General features: G+C 39.6%; 1 protein-coding gene across 1 annotated transcript in view; it reads left to right on the plus strand.

Moving 5' to 3' along the window:
* Positions 1-13,129, plus strand: part of DOCK4 (dedicator of cytokinesis 4) — a gene marked incomplete at its 5' end in the record, with an annotated part of 280,590 nt that extends 267,461 nt beyond the window's left edge. The window contains 8 exons of the mRNA XM_025208759.1: positions 368-489; positions 768-888; positions 1,930-2,011; positions 2,231-2,340; positions 5,818-5,890; positions 9,061-9,174; positions 10,178-10,239; positions 12,704-13,129. Of these exons, the coding sequence (XP_025064544.1) occupies positions 368-489; positions 768-888; positions 1,930-2,011; positions 2,231-2,340; positions 5,818-5,890; positions 9,061-9,174; positions 10,178-10,239; positions 12,704-13,129 (1,110 nt within the window). The remainder of the gene's footprint in view (positions 1-367; positions 490-767; positions 889-1,929; positions 2,012-2,230; positions 2,341-5,817; positions 5,891-9,060; positions 9,175-10,177; positions 10,240-12,703) is intronic.
* Positions 13,130-16,573: the final 3,444 nt, after the last annotated feature.

The following is a 16,573-nucleotide window of genomic DNA, read 5'->3' on the forward strand; positions in this document are numbered from 1 at the left end:
GCTTCCCATCTGATCTTCTATTCTGCTTTCTGCTCCTGGTCTATCTGCTGCAGTGCTGCCTGTTCCCTCCCCAGTCTGCTCTTTGCCATATACAGAGGCTTCTTGTGCCATTTACAGCATGTGAACCACAGGTTGGCCACCCCTATGCTAGGGGATCATAAAGATGTTTCAGTTGTATTGTAACAGCTTGTATCAGTACCCTTTAATATCAGTGCAGTTGCATCTGTCTGTACCCTTAGTAGTAGTAATGTATCAGATTCAAAATGAAAAGGCACTGCTAGTTAGTAATATGAAAAAAAATCTTCCAAAATATTTGATGGTGCTTTGTTTATTCAAACAAATGTTTTCTTTTTCAATACTTACCTAGGAGTTTTCTGCATGTGTTCAAGCAAGTCCTGTTCACTTCCCTAATGGCAGTCCACGGGTATGTAGAAATTCAGCGCCTCCTTCTATGAGCCCAGAGGGTGCCAGGGTAATTCCTAGACGCAGGTAAGTCAGAATTTAAATTAGCAGAAATATCTATCATTTTCTTTAGTCTTATTCAAATGGTACTTATTATATATGTATACTTTTTGATATCATCAATCTATCATTTGTTATCCTCCATAGATGGTAAAATATCAGTGTGATAAATTACCCAGATTTGATTTATGAGATAAATGAGGAGTGGGGATTTTATTTTGTCTGGATACTGTATTAACATTTGATAAATTGCCATTTGGAACAGGAATTAACCAATCAATATTGCTTTCTTGTTCCTCAAACAGTCCATTAAGTTACCCAGCTGTCAACAGGTATTCATCTTCATCATTGTCATCACAAGCTTCTGCTGAAGTCAGCAATATTACTGGGCAGTCAGAAAGCTCTGATGAAGTTTTTAACATGCAGGTATCTTTCCTAAACTAAATTCAATCTAGCTTGTTGTGAGTTTTCTTATAAAAAGCAATTAGGTGTTATTGACTACTATTTTCTTCTCTTGTTTTAAGAATTGTGAATGAAATAACTCCCTAGTCTAGAGGTGCTCAACCTCCAGCCCACTGGCCAGATCCAGCCTATGGTGCAATATCATCCAGCCCATGGGGATCTCTTACAAGTGCAGAAATTTGGTGGCAGGGAGCAGTGGCAGCTTTAATTGTTATTCCCCTGTTGCCAAATTTCCAGACTGATGAGGAGCTCTGTAGGCCAGATAATGTGGGCCTTTGTGCTAGACTAGGCCAGCGTGCGTGGTGGCTCTGAAACCAGATCCAGGAACATGGGGTTGGACTGGTGTGTGGCATGGGGCAGGGCCAGGTTTTACTACCAGACCAACCCCATGCCACTCATCTGACCCCATGGTCCAGAAGGTTGGGTATCACTGGCCTGGTTGAACTTGGAGAAATAAATGCATGTGTCAAAATTAGTATTAAAATTGATGCACTGTAACACAAACCCATCACTTTTATCTAATCAAACTTTTCTGTACAGTTGCTACTGACAATATGGCAAGTATAAAATAAAGTAAATGGTATCAGTATCACTCAGCCGTTTATTGATTGGAGGCACTGCAAAATTAATCTAACAAATTACAACTCTACTTTTGGCAAAGGGTGTGCATTAAGATCTGGGCAGAGGAACAAATTATAACAAGTTAACAGGAGAGGGAGAAGTTTAATATGTATCAGTATGTATCATTTATTTTAGCTATCAATTCCTATCCCACAGTAAGTGGAAATTAAACTGCAGTAATTTAGCCCTGTTTCATTCAGAGCCCAGTTTAACTTTTGTTTACTGCAGAATAGGGACAGATGCAGAAAACAATTATTGCAAAACAGTTGATACATGGTCAATATATTCTCTCCTTCCATTTTTAACTGTCTGTCTGACTGTATCCTTACTGAAATGCAAACCATTCATTTGTATTTTACAACTCTGTGCATGATCTATTTCCAGCCTAGTCCATCTACCTCAAGCTTGAGCTCTACTCATTCTGCTTCACCTAATGTGACCAGCTCTGCTCCATCCAGTGCTAGAGGTTAGTGCTTATCTACTATGAGCTAAATGGCACAAATTATTACATGCATGCCACAAAGGTAACATGGAATGCAAATGATTGTTTTAAGTAGGTGAATTTTTGGGAGGACAGATTAAGTACAACAGAAACTCTTCTCTCTCCTGAACTTGGCCCATAGAATTGCAGTGTCATAATTTAACTGTATATTAACTTACTCTTTTGGGTTGTTTTCTATTCCAGCCTCTCCTCTGTTGTCTGACAAACATAAACACTCCCGAGAAAACTCTTGCCTGTCCCCAAGAGAGAGACCATGCAGTGCCATCTATCCTACTCCTTCAGAACCTTCGCAGGTAGGCAGCTGCCCAGCTGGGCTGTTACCATGAGCTTTTCAGACTATAATAATGGAATTTAACTTTTAACTTATTCAGCAGAAGTGATTATTTTTAAAAGACATAAGAGGAAATCAATTGAGAAAACCTGGTAACGTCCAGAGGTTTCGTATAAGAACAATAATGACCTAACCTCCTCAATCCTCTGCTCGCTATCATTAATATTAGTAGGCATGCATTAATCTCATTTGGCAAGAATACAATAGGCCAGATTCTATTAATACAATCCATTAAAGCATCTATTTTATACCATCATCTTACCCATAAGGTGTAGTAGCTCACCATGACTTGAAAAAGAGTCAGCGCTAAGGGGGATTGCATGCAATGGACACTGCCATATATGTTATTCAGGTGGGCTGCACTCAGCAAGAGTAGTATTTTTGCACTAAGGGGAGGCTGTCAGGGCTGGCTCTGGCCGTGCAAGTCCCAGTCTGGTATTGCCATACCTCTATACCCAGGGCCTGTTCCCTCCGTGGGGAGCAACTGCCCCCTCTCCCTTTTTTTTTAAGGGCCACACCTGTGACTGATTTCGTGCAAGTTAGGAAGCAAGGAAAATGGAGGGGAAACATGTTTTTATAGCAGCTGTTGTCCACTTTGAACTTCCCTTTACCTTTCTTTAAAATATTTTGCACTAAGCATTGTCAGAAACAAGATACATTATAAAACCCGTTCATTTTGGCAATTCCTACTTTTCTCTGTCGTTTCAAAGAGGAATATGAAGTAGGGAAGGCAGTATTTCTGGCATGGGGGGTGGAGAGAGAGATAGAAAGAATATGTTCTTTCTTGAAAATTATTATCTTTTAATTCTAAGTAGGAAAATGCCCATCATTTGTCTGTGAGTTATGGAGACTTGCAGAGTAAGTTTGATATGCCAGCTATTGTTGATTCCTTATTGATTTCAATCTTTCCATTCATTGGGCACATTCAAGTGCTTTTCTCTTGATACCTTTGTCCTTCTGATTCATGCCACCTCCACAACGCAGTTCACAACACGGACTAGAGATAAGCACTTTGGCAGCAAGCTCCTTGGCTCTGGTAAAATGTATCCATTCTGACTCTTGCCAGAAATTCTCCTTCTAACAACCAGATTGCTCGGTAGATCTGATTTCGTTTAATTTAAAATGGCTTGCTACTTTCGTTTTAGTTTTATTTGTATCTTTTTTTCTCTGTCTTCCCTCTCCACTATCAGATGGGTTCTTGAAGAAAAATATTCTTCTCTGTAAATATTTTCCTTAATGCTATTTAAGTTCTTGCACTTTACCTATCATCATGATATCCAAGTGTCCTAAATTTAAACTTAGGCATGATTAAAAGCAATTCTCAGGGACTATTCCAATTGATTCTGCATGTTGCTCTCTAAATGATAAAGCAGCCAAAGCCCCATAGAGTGAAGACTAGTAGATGTTCTTTATGTAAAGTGGCTTTATTCATCCACATACAAAGAAAGAACTGTGCCATTTTTTTGCTCTCAGCTTGCAACTTCTTGCTTTGCCAAGTGGAATGAGGCCATCATTCCCCATTGAACCAGAGATTTGTTACAGGAAAGTATGAGGAGCAAGCACATATACTCAATCTCCACTCCCCCAGAGACTTGCCCATTACCTTCTTCATTCAGAGTAATGTTTCAAACCAAAGAAGGCCAACCATTCCCTCTTTGTCTCATCCTTCAATGGACAGATCTAGTAAAAGAAGCAAAATATCCTTCTTAAAACAACCAGAATGGGTAATGTTCCAAAGAAGCTATCTGATTCTCTATCATCAGAGTAGGATTAAAAAAGCCATATTCAGTGCTGAGACATTACAAAGACTAAATTATTACTCTCCTTCAAGAAACATAATTAGCTCTTAGTAAAAATTAGATGCTGACATTATTACTAGTCCTTGCTGCTTTTATCCTAACACTTTGGAACTCAGAAGCTTGATCAGAATATTCATGCTATGGTAATCAGGGAGGGTTTTCCCCCGTCACTCTATTTGCTTGTAACCAAGTGAAAGTAACTTTTGCTATTGTCTTTTAACGAGGAAAACAGGAAGTATTCAGGAGTGTACTTGTGTATGCTTCAAGACCAAATCCAATCCTGCCAAGCCAATGCATACCTCATTTGAACAAGAGACGAGGACTGAGTAGTACCCAGGCCAAAAAAGTATTAGACCAAGTCATCTGACTTAAATTGTTTCTCAGGATTATATCTGTATGTCTGCATCTGGTTGGTTCCCTTTCAGGGTTTGCTTCTTGGTTTCTGACTAAGCCTGTTTTTTCTAGCCTACACTTTATATGTAGAATATGAATTACTGTTGTTGGTAAGGGTTGAGAGATCTCCTGAGTGTTTTGTTATTTATTCTTATTCCCCTTAGTAATTGTAAGGGGGAGTTCTTTGCTCCTTGTTAATTATTCCATGATTATACTCATTCTAAATAACACGTGTTTCATTGTTTCAGTTCCTCCCCCTTCCTTCACATTTCCTGTTTTGCTTTCTTGGTCCCTACCTGTGGTTTCAATTGTTTTTTTGACACCTGCACCTTTTTTCCTTCAGAAAGGAAACTAGACTTTACTTATTGCCTAGTACAGAGCAGCAGACTCTGAAAGGAGATGTAAAAAAAAAATTTTTGCTTGAGATGTTTTCATTAATTGCTTAGTCTTTCTTTTAAATCCCATAGCATTACTTCCTCTCTGCTCTTATTTTCCTCTAAAATTAGAACTAAATTATTGATGAAATTAGCTGCTCATTTGATTTGCCTCTATTATTTAATGTCAAAAGGGGGTCCAGAAAGATCTGCTAGTGTTTGGAGCTTAGAACAAACTCATATTGGTCCTTTGATCTCTAGTAGAAATTAGTAATCAGGAAAGAGGAAATTGGTAGGTATAAATACAGTTCTCACTAGCAATAAAGATAAGGAACTCAGATCTCAGGCAGAAATAGGAAATCCTCTACCAAGGATATAGTAGTGCCATAGGCATCAACATATATTGGTATCTAAAATGAGATCCTTGCAGACAGGCCTCTGCACTCACTCAGCATCCCACTGAAGTCAATCCATATAAACTTCACTTCAGAATTGATATTTAAGTTACAATTTTAATGAAGTGGAAAACTGCTTTACATACAGATGAAGCTTACTAAATCACTCTCAAATTCTTTGGGTATATGCTGTCTTCAAAGAAAGAGGGTTTAATCTCTGTTTCTACACATTTCAAAAACATTGTATGTTCTCTTGTTTCTTTTACCCTATATGCCTCTAAATTTACCCTTTTTAATAGATAAAAGTACAAATCTATGTTTGTTAATGTAAATTTGGATCATCTTGGTTTTCAAAATTAACTTCCTTCTTTAAATCATTTAACTAGGTGTTTTTGTGCAAAACTAATTACATTGTCTTTAAAAGGTCCATTGAGCTACCATTATAGCTACTCAAAAATGCACTCTTCTGAATTTCTAGAGAATGCTGTTTAACCATATTGGAGACGGTGCTTTGCCACGAAGTGATCCTAGCCTGTCTGTCCCTGAGAAGGGTGAGTAGAAATTCTATGCTCTAGCCAATTTTGGAATTCAGAAGTGACTGTTAAAGTGTCCTTTCATTATAGAATGGCACTCTTCCTGAAGTGAACAATAATAATTTCTAACTCTCATACAGTACTTCTCATCCATCGAACTCAAAGCACTTCCCAAAGAAAGAATAGTGACCATGTGATCTGGGCCTAGCATTCAGAAGGGCCTGGGACATAGCAGGGAGACAGAGTAAGTGTTGGAACAGCAGATGGCAATGCATTGCTGCTGGCTCTCTGTCTGCTAGGATGGCCTCTTGCTGGCTGGATTGATTCACTTGGGAAAATGGTTAAAGGCTCAGGAGTGGGGAGAATATAAACATTCTTTTGTGGACCTTAGTGTCTGGAGGGGTTCATAAAGACTTTGTCTTGGGGTGGGAAAAATCTTGAAGTTTGTCACCTCCTGACCCTCTTTGACCAAACATAATCCATCCCATTTATAAGTAATGTTTATAAATGGTATAAATTGGAAGTAAATCTTCACTAGTTTGAGTAAATAAAAAACATCCGTTACTTGCTATACCAAAGATGTTTTCATTTATAACATTTTAAGTAGCATGTTCTTTAATGTTGGCATAATCACAGAGCAATAAGCTTTATACTGAAATCACTCTGGAATCCATAGAGACATGCCAAATGGCTTTAAGAAAAACAGATTTATCATAGCTTGCATTTTAGGAAAAAAACATTCTTACAAGAACTGGCCAGGAAAGAAAAGTTTCCTCCTGCAACACATTTTGAATTTTTCAAATATCCCATATATGAAAGAAATCTCAGAAGTTCACAGTTTTTCACAGGACTGAGAAATTGGCGATATTTTAGTTCAGAAGCACTGAAACATTCCTACGGGCCTGGGCAGAAGAACAGTTTCCCCTTAAGACAGAGCTCCATAAGTTTATGCAAATGATTCTCTGTGATAGCAATAAAAGATCCAAGATGACTTCTTGTTCCCAGGAAAAATGTTCTATAAAATGTTATATTCAGTGAGCCAGGCCCCTTCCAGTCCTACATTCCTCTTCTGGAATAAAGTTGTTCACTTACCATAAATGGGTCCTTTTTCTTTTCTGTAGGCAGTGTCTTATATGATACATCTTCTTTAGCAAATATGATCAGAAAACAGGATTTTATTTTCTTTGAGAAATGTTGTGCCAAGCTGTGGGCGTAGTTCTGTGAAAAGGAAACTAACTGCCAAAGTTGATACATGCTGGGTGCATCTGTACATGATACTAAGGTAAAGCAATAAACTTTGGAGCTGATTGAGCTGGAGTAAACTGCTCCCAGGTGCAGCGTGTACACCTGTGCCTAGTACAGCAACAATTTGAGCTTGGGCAGATCAGAGCTGGGCTGGCAGGGGAAATGGGATATCAGCCCCGGGCTCTGAGTGGCAACATCATGCTGTGAAGGGGCTGGCTGGAGCATGAGGGTGCTGACCCCATGGAACCACATGGCTAGGTGGCAGGCAGGAATCTGGCCCCTGCCTGGTCACTGTCTACATGTGCATTTCTGTGCAGCAAGTGACCCTGCTATAAGATAGTAAGTACTGCCCCTGATGACACTATCTTATAGTGTTAATTTGTTTACTGTGCCCTAACATGGGCACCTATGTAGATGGTGAGGCTTTACTGCAAGGCTTATTAGTCTACTCCATAGTAAAGCACACATTTAGATGCACCCACTAGACATAAGACTGGTCCTTTTTTTTTCTTCTTTTTTTGGGGGGGTAGCGGGGGTGTGGGGAACAACAACACATGAACCTCATGACAACCACCTGTAATAACTTACACTACTGCCCCTGCCCAGGAATTGAGCTCCCCTTATTTGTATATTGGTTCCATGTTATGTATTTTCCTTGGGCTAGGACTCTGTGATGTTTGTTTGTACAGAGCCTAGCGTGCTGGGATGCTAACCTTTTGGGAGCGTTTACACCCACCTTTGCATCCTGCTGTAATAGAAATAGTCACAACAGTAGTACTGCACTCTGCCTTTCATCCTCTCCTTGTAAAAGGATGTGGGGTTCATGCATCTCTGTCTCCTGCTTACTTATGAGTTATAGAGCAGGCAAGCAATGAGAAAATCAGTAAACTACATGCTCCCAATATCTCAGAAAATCTTTGAAGTTGTTGACAGATGGGCCAGCTGGAAAAAAAAGTTCTACAGTTTTCCACTTCTGCCTTTCTGGAGATAGTAGAGCTTTCATTGCTGGGGGGAAGGGGACGCAGAACAGCATGGGGAGGGGAAGGGCAGTCTTAAAAAAAATGGAATTGGAGTTATCTTTTGGTCCTGTCAGTGCTGCCTGACAAGTGCAGACAGTATGACAGTATGAGCTATCATCATTCCCCGCTCTTCAGTTCAGGTAAAGCTGTAGAAGTTGGGGGAAATGACACTGATAAATACCAAACATCCAAGTTTCACAAGTCAGAAGTGCCAAAACAGTGAATTTTAATTATGACCTTTGTGCCAAGGCTCTACAACATAAGAGCCTAGGTTTCCCAAGCTCCACAGCAGAAATGTTTGGGTTTTTTCTTTTTCTGTTTTAAAATTTCCATCTCTTCTCTTCTTCACTTGTTCACTTTTTTGTCTCTGTTCAGCTCTCTGTTTTAGGACATGCAGGACAGCAGCAGAAGAGTCAAAGTGGGGTTTTTTTGAGGGGTATTGACTAAAATTTTATTCAGTTTCTTTCTTTCAATCTTTCTACAGGAAAAGCAATTCAGGGAAACTGCCTGTGGAATAGCCTGTTTCATTCTGCCTAGAATTCTTTAAACAGGAGCCCACTGCAAAGGGAAAATGACTCCATTTATGGGAGGCTGGTCTGTTTCCCTTTGTATTGGGATCTGTGTGCAACACACCAGAGTGCTATTTCAGCTGCTGTTGCTGCTGATGGTTCAAATTGCCGTACAATCTCAAACTGACCTGGAGGCCAAATGCATACATCAGGCAAACCAGGAATCTGATATGCATGATTGAAGTGCTTTTTTGAAATGCTGCTGTAATCATTAGAGCTTCTCAGGCATGCTGTTTTATTGTTTAACATTTTCCATCTGTGTATTTGTAGCTTTTATGGATGTAGGAAAGGTTGGCGAGGCTGAACCAGAGCTAGAACTGTTAGTCTTTGTCTCAATTTCGTCATTCCCTTCCAGCTGTAAACACTACCCCCAGCAGCTGGAGCCTGGATAGTGGGAAAGAAGCTAGAAATACATCAGAAAGTGGAAAGCTTATATCTCCTCCTGTGCCACCAAGACCCACACAGACTGGTAAGCCTATGAACATTTTCAGGCCAGTACAAAATGATTTTACTGGAGGATTTTGATTCTCTCACCATAGTTAACACTTAACTGTTTGGGCAGGTTAATTTATCTTTTGATTATGAGGAGTGTAGAGCTGCAGTTACTTTCACCTTATTAACAATCTCTCCTCTGTAACATTCCTGTTCCAGTATCCTGCTTTTTCATTTAGTGACTTATTAGCTTCACAGTGTTCATGTTGACACTGGAAGAGATGACTGAGTTTAGTCTTTTGATCTTATGATTGGACAGTACCAACCACAAATGCTCAGTATTAAAAAAAATCTTATTGGCAGCATTACTTTAGCAGCTAAGTATATATATTGGTTGAATTTCTTTAACCAATTTACCCTTCAGAAAAGTATTTTGTCCTTTTAAAGGTATTACAAATATAATTGTTTTTAGTGGTTGAAGATATTTTTCATTCAGCCTTAAGCTTCACAGCATGTCATCTATCTCTGATATAAGTACACTTTGTTATATGCTTTTGCTTATTTAATACATACTTTCAGAATATTTTTCTTATAAGAAAAAACATAGTGAGGGGAAGAAAGCATGATAAGGATTTTTTTTTAAATCATATTGCCAGTTGACTTACAATAATGTAGAAATCATCAAGGGAAATGGCTGCATAAATATAGCATGTTGTATCTGTTCTGTTTTAAGATAACCTTCACTTAACTTTGAGAAAAAACAAAACAAAATATTCACTCAGCCTTTAAGCAGAGTACAGGGACTGGTATAGGAAGAGGTACTGAGCAGCAAAAATAGGATCCCCTCTTTTCCATTTATAGCTTTCCTGATGAGCGCCTTTTCTATCACTATTTTTGTAAAACATTTAAACTTACTGGTGATCTTACTTGTGTCTGGTGGCATTTTTGTAATAATGTTGATGTCCATCTTTCATGAAGGTATTACCCTAAAATCTGTCAGGTTTCTGTGAAACTGAATTACAATCTTTCTAACTTCACAGCTTCACCAGCAAGACACATAGCCTCAGTTTCCCCTTCTCCTGTTGGCAGATCTCCAATGAAGGTATTGACCCATCCCATGGGGCTGTATGGCATGATGTATGATTTTTTTGTTAATATTGGTTGTTTTTCCATGTATATAGTTTTCAGCAAGGCTTCAAAGTCATGTGCATTTCCCCAACATTTTCAGGTCAGGGGTTGTGCCATGTGATCACAATCTTTCCTACATCCCCCTCTTAGCTGGGGTTTACCCAGAATACCCAGTGTGTCCATGAGTGGAATCTACATAGTAGTAGTAGCAGCAGGTATTTTTCCCTTATCTAAAGATATATGCCAGGATTAACTCTCCTGGAAAATAAGAATAGTGAGAGATGTGCTGAAAGAAAAATGACATAAGATAGCACCACTGCAGGCTCTGTGCCTAGGAGTAAAAACTTCATGTGTAAGAGCACAGTCTTTGAGAGTCATCCTCAGTGCCTAGAGGACTTTTGCCTTTAATGCAACATTCAAGACGTGTCTTGAAAATGGTATTATGGGCTTCATTACATCCATTCAAAGCTTAGAAGTTTGGAATTGTTCTCTACATCTAATGTGCATATTGAAGGTGAAAAATCTGGAAGCCTCTGGACTTGCAGGCTTTCATGGGGGTACATCAGAAAGAAGTTCACCCTATTTCAGCATCTGCTGCCATTTTTCTCAGTGAGACAGCTAGCACCTCCCTTGAGGAGCCAGAACTCTGTATTAGGGGTGCTCCAATAGAGATTTTTGGGGCTGATAGTGATCCAATTTCTGATATAGCTGAGTGCAGCTGGTAAGTCTGGTGTGGTGGAAGGGGAGGGAAGGGGCAGATCAAGTCCGCCGTGGTAAGGGAGGGAGTGGGGCTGTGGTAGGCGCTGCCCAGCTGGGGTGGGGCAGGGTGTGGGACAGAGCCGCGACTTGTCCGGGGGGCATGGGGAGTGGGGGGGCTCTCACTGCTGTGCGCACCCCAGGAGGGCATGAGGAGGTCGTATGCCCTGGATCCTATGTGGGGCGTGAGCAGGGCAGGCTGCAGCTGTGGGCTGAGGCTGGCACTGGAGTGGCGCTGGGCAGGTGGTGGCGGCGCTGTGAGGGGGCTATGGGAGGGGCTGTGGCCACCCCAAAAATTGCTGTAGGAGCCCCATAGCCCCCCTCCCAGCGCTGCTCATGCCACACAGATCTGGGGGCACACCCCCATCCCCATGCCCTCCCAGATGAGGGGCAGGAGCAGCAGTGGGAGCCGCCGGATAAGTGGACGGCCGCCAAACAAACTGCACGCAGCGGTGGGAACTGCCCCCACTTCTTTCCTGTGCCCTCCCAGATGAGCTGCAGCTCTGTCCCATGCCCCTCCCCCCACCCTGGCTGGGCAGCACCTGCCCCTGCCCTAGCCCCACACCCTCCTCACTGCAGGGGCCTTGATCTGCTCCCCCACACCTCCTCCCCTTCCACCACAACAGACTTACCAGCTGCACGCAGCTCTCCATGTTGCTGGCTGTGCTCCTCACTGCCTACGTGCTGCGCTGCAGCTGCATGCATGCGTGGACCATTTATTGGCCACTTCAGGCCAATTTCTGATATAGACAATTGTCTTATACTGGTGCTGATCCGATATCGGACCAATGTATTGGTGCACCTCTACTCCATATCCATGACTTAAGGAGTTCATTGTGGCATACAACTGCCATTAGAGAGCCTGCCTTGAACTCTGCTCCAGTACTTTCGCTCTTGAAAAGAAAATTTCATTAAGAGCTGATTGAGTTATGCCAGTCTTGTGCTAAGTAGCTGGAGGTCCTGACTTAAAATCCTAGTGGACAGTATCTTTATGCGGAAGCTGAAACTCAAATGGTGTAGCTTTTGAGCAAACAGTGTTTTTAGACCAAGTTGGCCTAACTTGAATGTATTTTCAATCTTGAAAGTCATGTGGCTTTTCCAAACATAAGATTTTAAGTAGCATCATTGCACAGCTGCAAAATGTTTAAAGCCACCTGTACTGTTAATGGTATCTGGTAATATGAATTGATGGTCGTTCCTGATAAAATAAGGTAACTCAATTGAAGTCCATTCTTATTTGCACAGCTATAATTTCTTAGATATAAACTTACAAATGAGTTCATAAAAAAGGACATTAGCTATAAGACTGCTTCATGGGTGCATGAGTCATCATTAAAAATGGTGGGAACGTTTTAGGAGTGCTTTGGAAAGCAATCTCAATCACAGATTGAAATAAGTACCAACTGTGTTGTAAATACCGTGTTTTAGCAGTAGAGGGCACAGTGCTACTGTTTACACACCATGCTATTGTTATAGTCCACTGACAGAACTAAGAAAGCTTTCTCCTTTTGTTTCTTCCCCCCACCCCCCGACTTTTTTAACCTTCCAGATAGTATACAGCAGTATAACTTACTTGCACTAAAATGTATTGTTGAAGTTAGCATAATTTGTATAGTCAATGAATATATATATATTCTCTTATTTTTCACCATGAACCTTTTGTGTTTCCTTTTCTTAAACAGGGTTCTGTGCAGTCATTTACCCCATCTCCAGTGGAATATCATTCCTCTGGGCTCACCTCTAATTCCCCAGTCTTGTCAGGAAGTTACAGCAGTGGAATCTCTTCACTTAGCCGATGTAGCACTTCTGAAACTTCTGGCTTTGAAAGTCAAAGCAGTGAACAAGCTGTAATTGTTCCCAGCTACAGTGTTTCTGAGGAGCCAGTGCGAAAAGAAAGTAAAACTCCCCCACCTTACAGTGTCTACGAGCGAACTTTGAAACGTCCTGTTCCGCTACCTCACAGCCTCTCCATCCCTGCCCCTTCGGACCCACCAGCCCTGCCACCCAAACCACAGCTGGTGCGGCCCAGCAATCTGGAAAACAGCAGCAGGAGGACTGAACAGGTTCCTCGTCCCAGGCCTCTTCCTCGGAAAGTGTCTCAGTTATAAGAAGTTCCTTTTATATTTACTTGCAATGAATTCTTTACGGTTTACGAAATAATATTTAAAAAAAGGCAAAATACATTTAGTGTAGGCACTTTAATATTTTACCCGCATTTTCTTTTAAGTAATTTTTAAAAAATGCTTATTAATATTATGTTGCACATTATTAAAAGAAATTACTAATTTAGATTGCCTGATATTATAGGAAGCATGAGTGAGGTAATTTCATTAATTTCAGGGTGGTTAATATTGATACATACCTTCCTTGTACCTTATGTTCATCCTCATAAAAATAATTGCACCTAAAACCCCAGAAGTACTCATTTGAGCTAGTTGTAGGCTTCATACAAAAAAGCAAGACACATACTGACAGAGCTAAGTAGTAGAAATGAATGCATACTTCCTGGTAAAAGAGTTTGTATGGTAGGGCATTTCTGCAAGTACGTTGGAGACTGTTCCCTTCTTGTACAATCAGGTTGGGAAATGCAAATAGTTATGGTGAAGAAAGGTAGATATACAATGGAAATTACACTGTTGTGAAAAAGTTGCAAGGATGTAGTTTGGAGTTGAGTTCTGGGAAACAACATTTGTATTACTTTCCAAGATTGACAAATATCTACATTTCATTTAATGTAGAACGTCTTTCTGGTCATTGATTTTTGCTAAACTTTATTAGTACTGTTTTAGTAGCTTATCTGCTGTTTCTGGTGCATTTCTTTCTTTTTGAGGTGTAATTTACTTTTGCTCTTCCAGTTAGTCAGTATACACAATCCCAATAACAATTACTTTTGATTGAAAGTTCTCTGTCCCAAAAGAACGAACATCCCAGTATTATACAGGCACATTTATAAGGATACAAGAATCAGTGCTGGCTAGTATCAACATGAATCAGTAAGTGAACAAATGTAATGAGTATAAATTGCTGGTTATGTATCAGTAATTTTTAAAAGCTGAATTGCAGTGGGCATTAACTCACAATTCTGCACAAATTAGTTAAAAGTCTAACAGCTCTTTAGATATTTTTATACCAGTGCAGGTGGTTGGGGGGGGGTGTTTTGTTTTCTTAAAGACATTGATTACTGTCATCTTTATTACAGGATAAATGGTAGACACATTCTCTCTCTAAATTAATGTAGGTGCCACTCTGCTCTGGCTTCTGGTAGACAGATTAGTTTGAGTATCTCAAAATAGCATCTCTAGAACTATGGAAAAGCTAAGGCCAAGTTGTAGGAATGTGGGAAAAGCACCTTGTCTGTGTATTTTTGTGTGTCTTTCTTTTACCCCCCTGTTCATAACACTTGGTTGACAAGAAATGAACTGTATTTTAAATCATGCTGTTAAAATATTCTCCCTCTTTTGTTGGGAAGCTTATGTTGATTTTAACTGTATTTGCTTTGTTGATAGCTTAACTGGAAGAAAGTGACCACTTTTTATATTCTCTCAATGAAACCTTCAGCAGATATATACTGTTGATGGTGGTTATAGAGGTTTTCTATAATAAATGTTCAAGTATTTTTGTACATAACTGGTTAATTTTAATAAGGAGTGTACCATTATGTGAAAAAGAAGCAAACAGTTGTGTATGCAGTAAGATTGTTATAATTATGCCAAATACTTTATGTATGGAGAAAAAAATATTTGTACATATATGCTTTTAACAATAATTCTGCCATATTGACTTTACAATTTTGAATGTCAGAAAAAATTAATATATGTTAAAATATTTATGTTTTAGTGAAAGTATTCATAACTGAAAAAGGAACGTATGAAATTTAGCTTTGTATCTTGTTGATTTTTGAGGTCTGAAATTCCTAGCTCTTGCTTTTGACTATAACATTTTTGTGTCTGTAACCACATCATAAAAGATGTAGAAGGCTACATATTTATGCTGGTATAAAGAGGTACTGCCTGAGATTTTAAATAAGGTGTCGCAAGTAAGATAACAAAGCTGCTTTGATTTTTTTTTTCCCCCTGTGTGGTTTAATAGATTTGTTGACTAGTGCTTGAACACAGTATGAATCAGTGTTATTTGCTCCTGAAGCCATTTTTTTTATTTCTGGCAGTGAGCAGAATTGTTGAATTGATCATTTGCGTGTATTACTGAAGTCAGCTTTGCAGCAAAACATTTCATGAGGTTTGTTTACCCAGATGCTCATATGGTTGCTGCAGAATGGTAAATATGAAATAAAATTACTTGATTAATCTTTATAGTACAATTTGTTTTCTACATAATGAAAGATTATAAATCAGTTTGTCTTGGAATTAAAATATATGCTTCCTTTTCTAAATAGGTGCAGGTTGCTTTCTGATAAAAAAACAGATCTCCTGATTTAAGCTAGTTCCTTCCCTGCTATGATCCTAATGGTTTGGTGAGACAATTGCCAATGCAGTAAAAATTTGGAGGGTATTCACCTACACTTCTGATCAATTGAGGTGTATAAAATTTACTGTCAAGAGTTCACCATAAATTAGCCTGCTTGAACTCCCTGTTTGTATACCCAGAACATCAGGAATGCTCTGAACAGTAGCAGACCCTATAAAAATGACAGCAAAATGCTGTAAAAGGAGCCGACACATTTTCCGCTTTGCCAGTTTTGACAAATTGTTCCTGAAGATCAGCTTTTCATCCTGGTTCCTCCAAAAAATTGTAGTGCGAACATGGTTGCGTATGCTCCAACACTCAGAACTTGAAAGGCTAATGTAAATAAAGCTCTCATTTGAATGTATGCATTACTCATAAATGTAGTTTTAAAACTTTATTGGGTGACATTAAGAAATTCAAGCACTTATGTAAGGATGTATCAGCATTTTTACCCCATCACCATATATGTATGTATACTCATGAACAAGCTGTGTTTTGTGGCTTCATAATTGCTTTTTGTAGTATTAACCAACACGTGTCTAACATATACAATGATCTTCCTTCCTAACAAAGCAGTCAGAGCGTTTCTGGGATGCCACAGAGGTAATTGCAATATGAACTGGCCAGCTTTTAACCAGTGTAGTTCACTGCGATTCAGAATGTAGTGAATTATATACTGAACTTGGTGTAAGCTAACAACACTAACATGTACAAACTCAACTGATATAAAAATCACAACAGCAACATTTATCCAATGCAGAAAGTTTCAAAGACCTTGTGCTGGGTCTCTGCACAATGGTGAATTTCACTCATAAAAATTAGAGATAGTAAAGACACATATTTAGTCCAGAATCTTGCCTTGCAGATCTGCACATAGGGGAGACTACTTCATGCAGATCTTCCATCTTTTCTCTGGAAGTGGGGGTTCAGATGCCACTACATGGATGCTTCTGCAAGTGGCACAGTGTCTGATGTGGAGGGAATGAGAAGAAAAAGAAAGAGAGGGTAGACAGGCCCAACCCCTCAGCCAGCATCCTTATGGTCCCATAGAGCTTACCTTGAAAAATAACACAGTATTTAACCCAGCA

This window comes from Alligator sinensis, unplaced genomic scaffold (genome assembly GCF_000455745.1).
Source record: "Alligator sinensis unplaced genomic scaffold, ASM45574v1 scaffold297_1, whole genome shotgun sequence".
Taxonomy (NCBI): domain Eukaryota; kingdom Metazoa; phylum Chordata; order Crocodylia; family Alligatoridae; genus Alligator; species Alligator sinensis.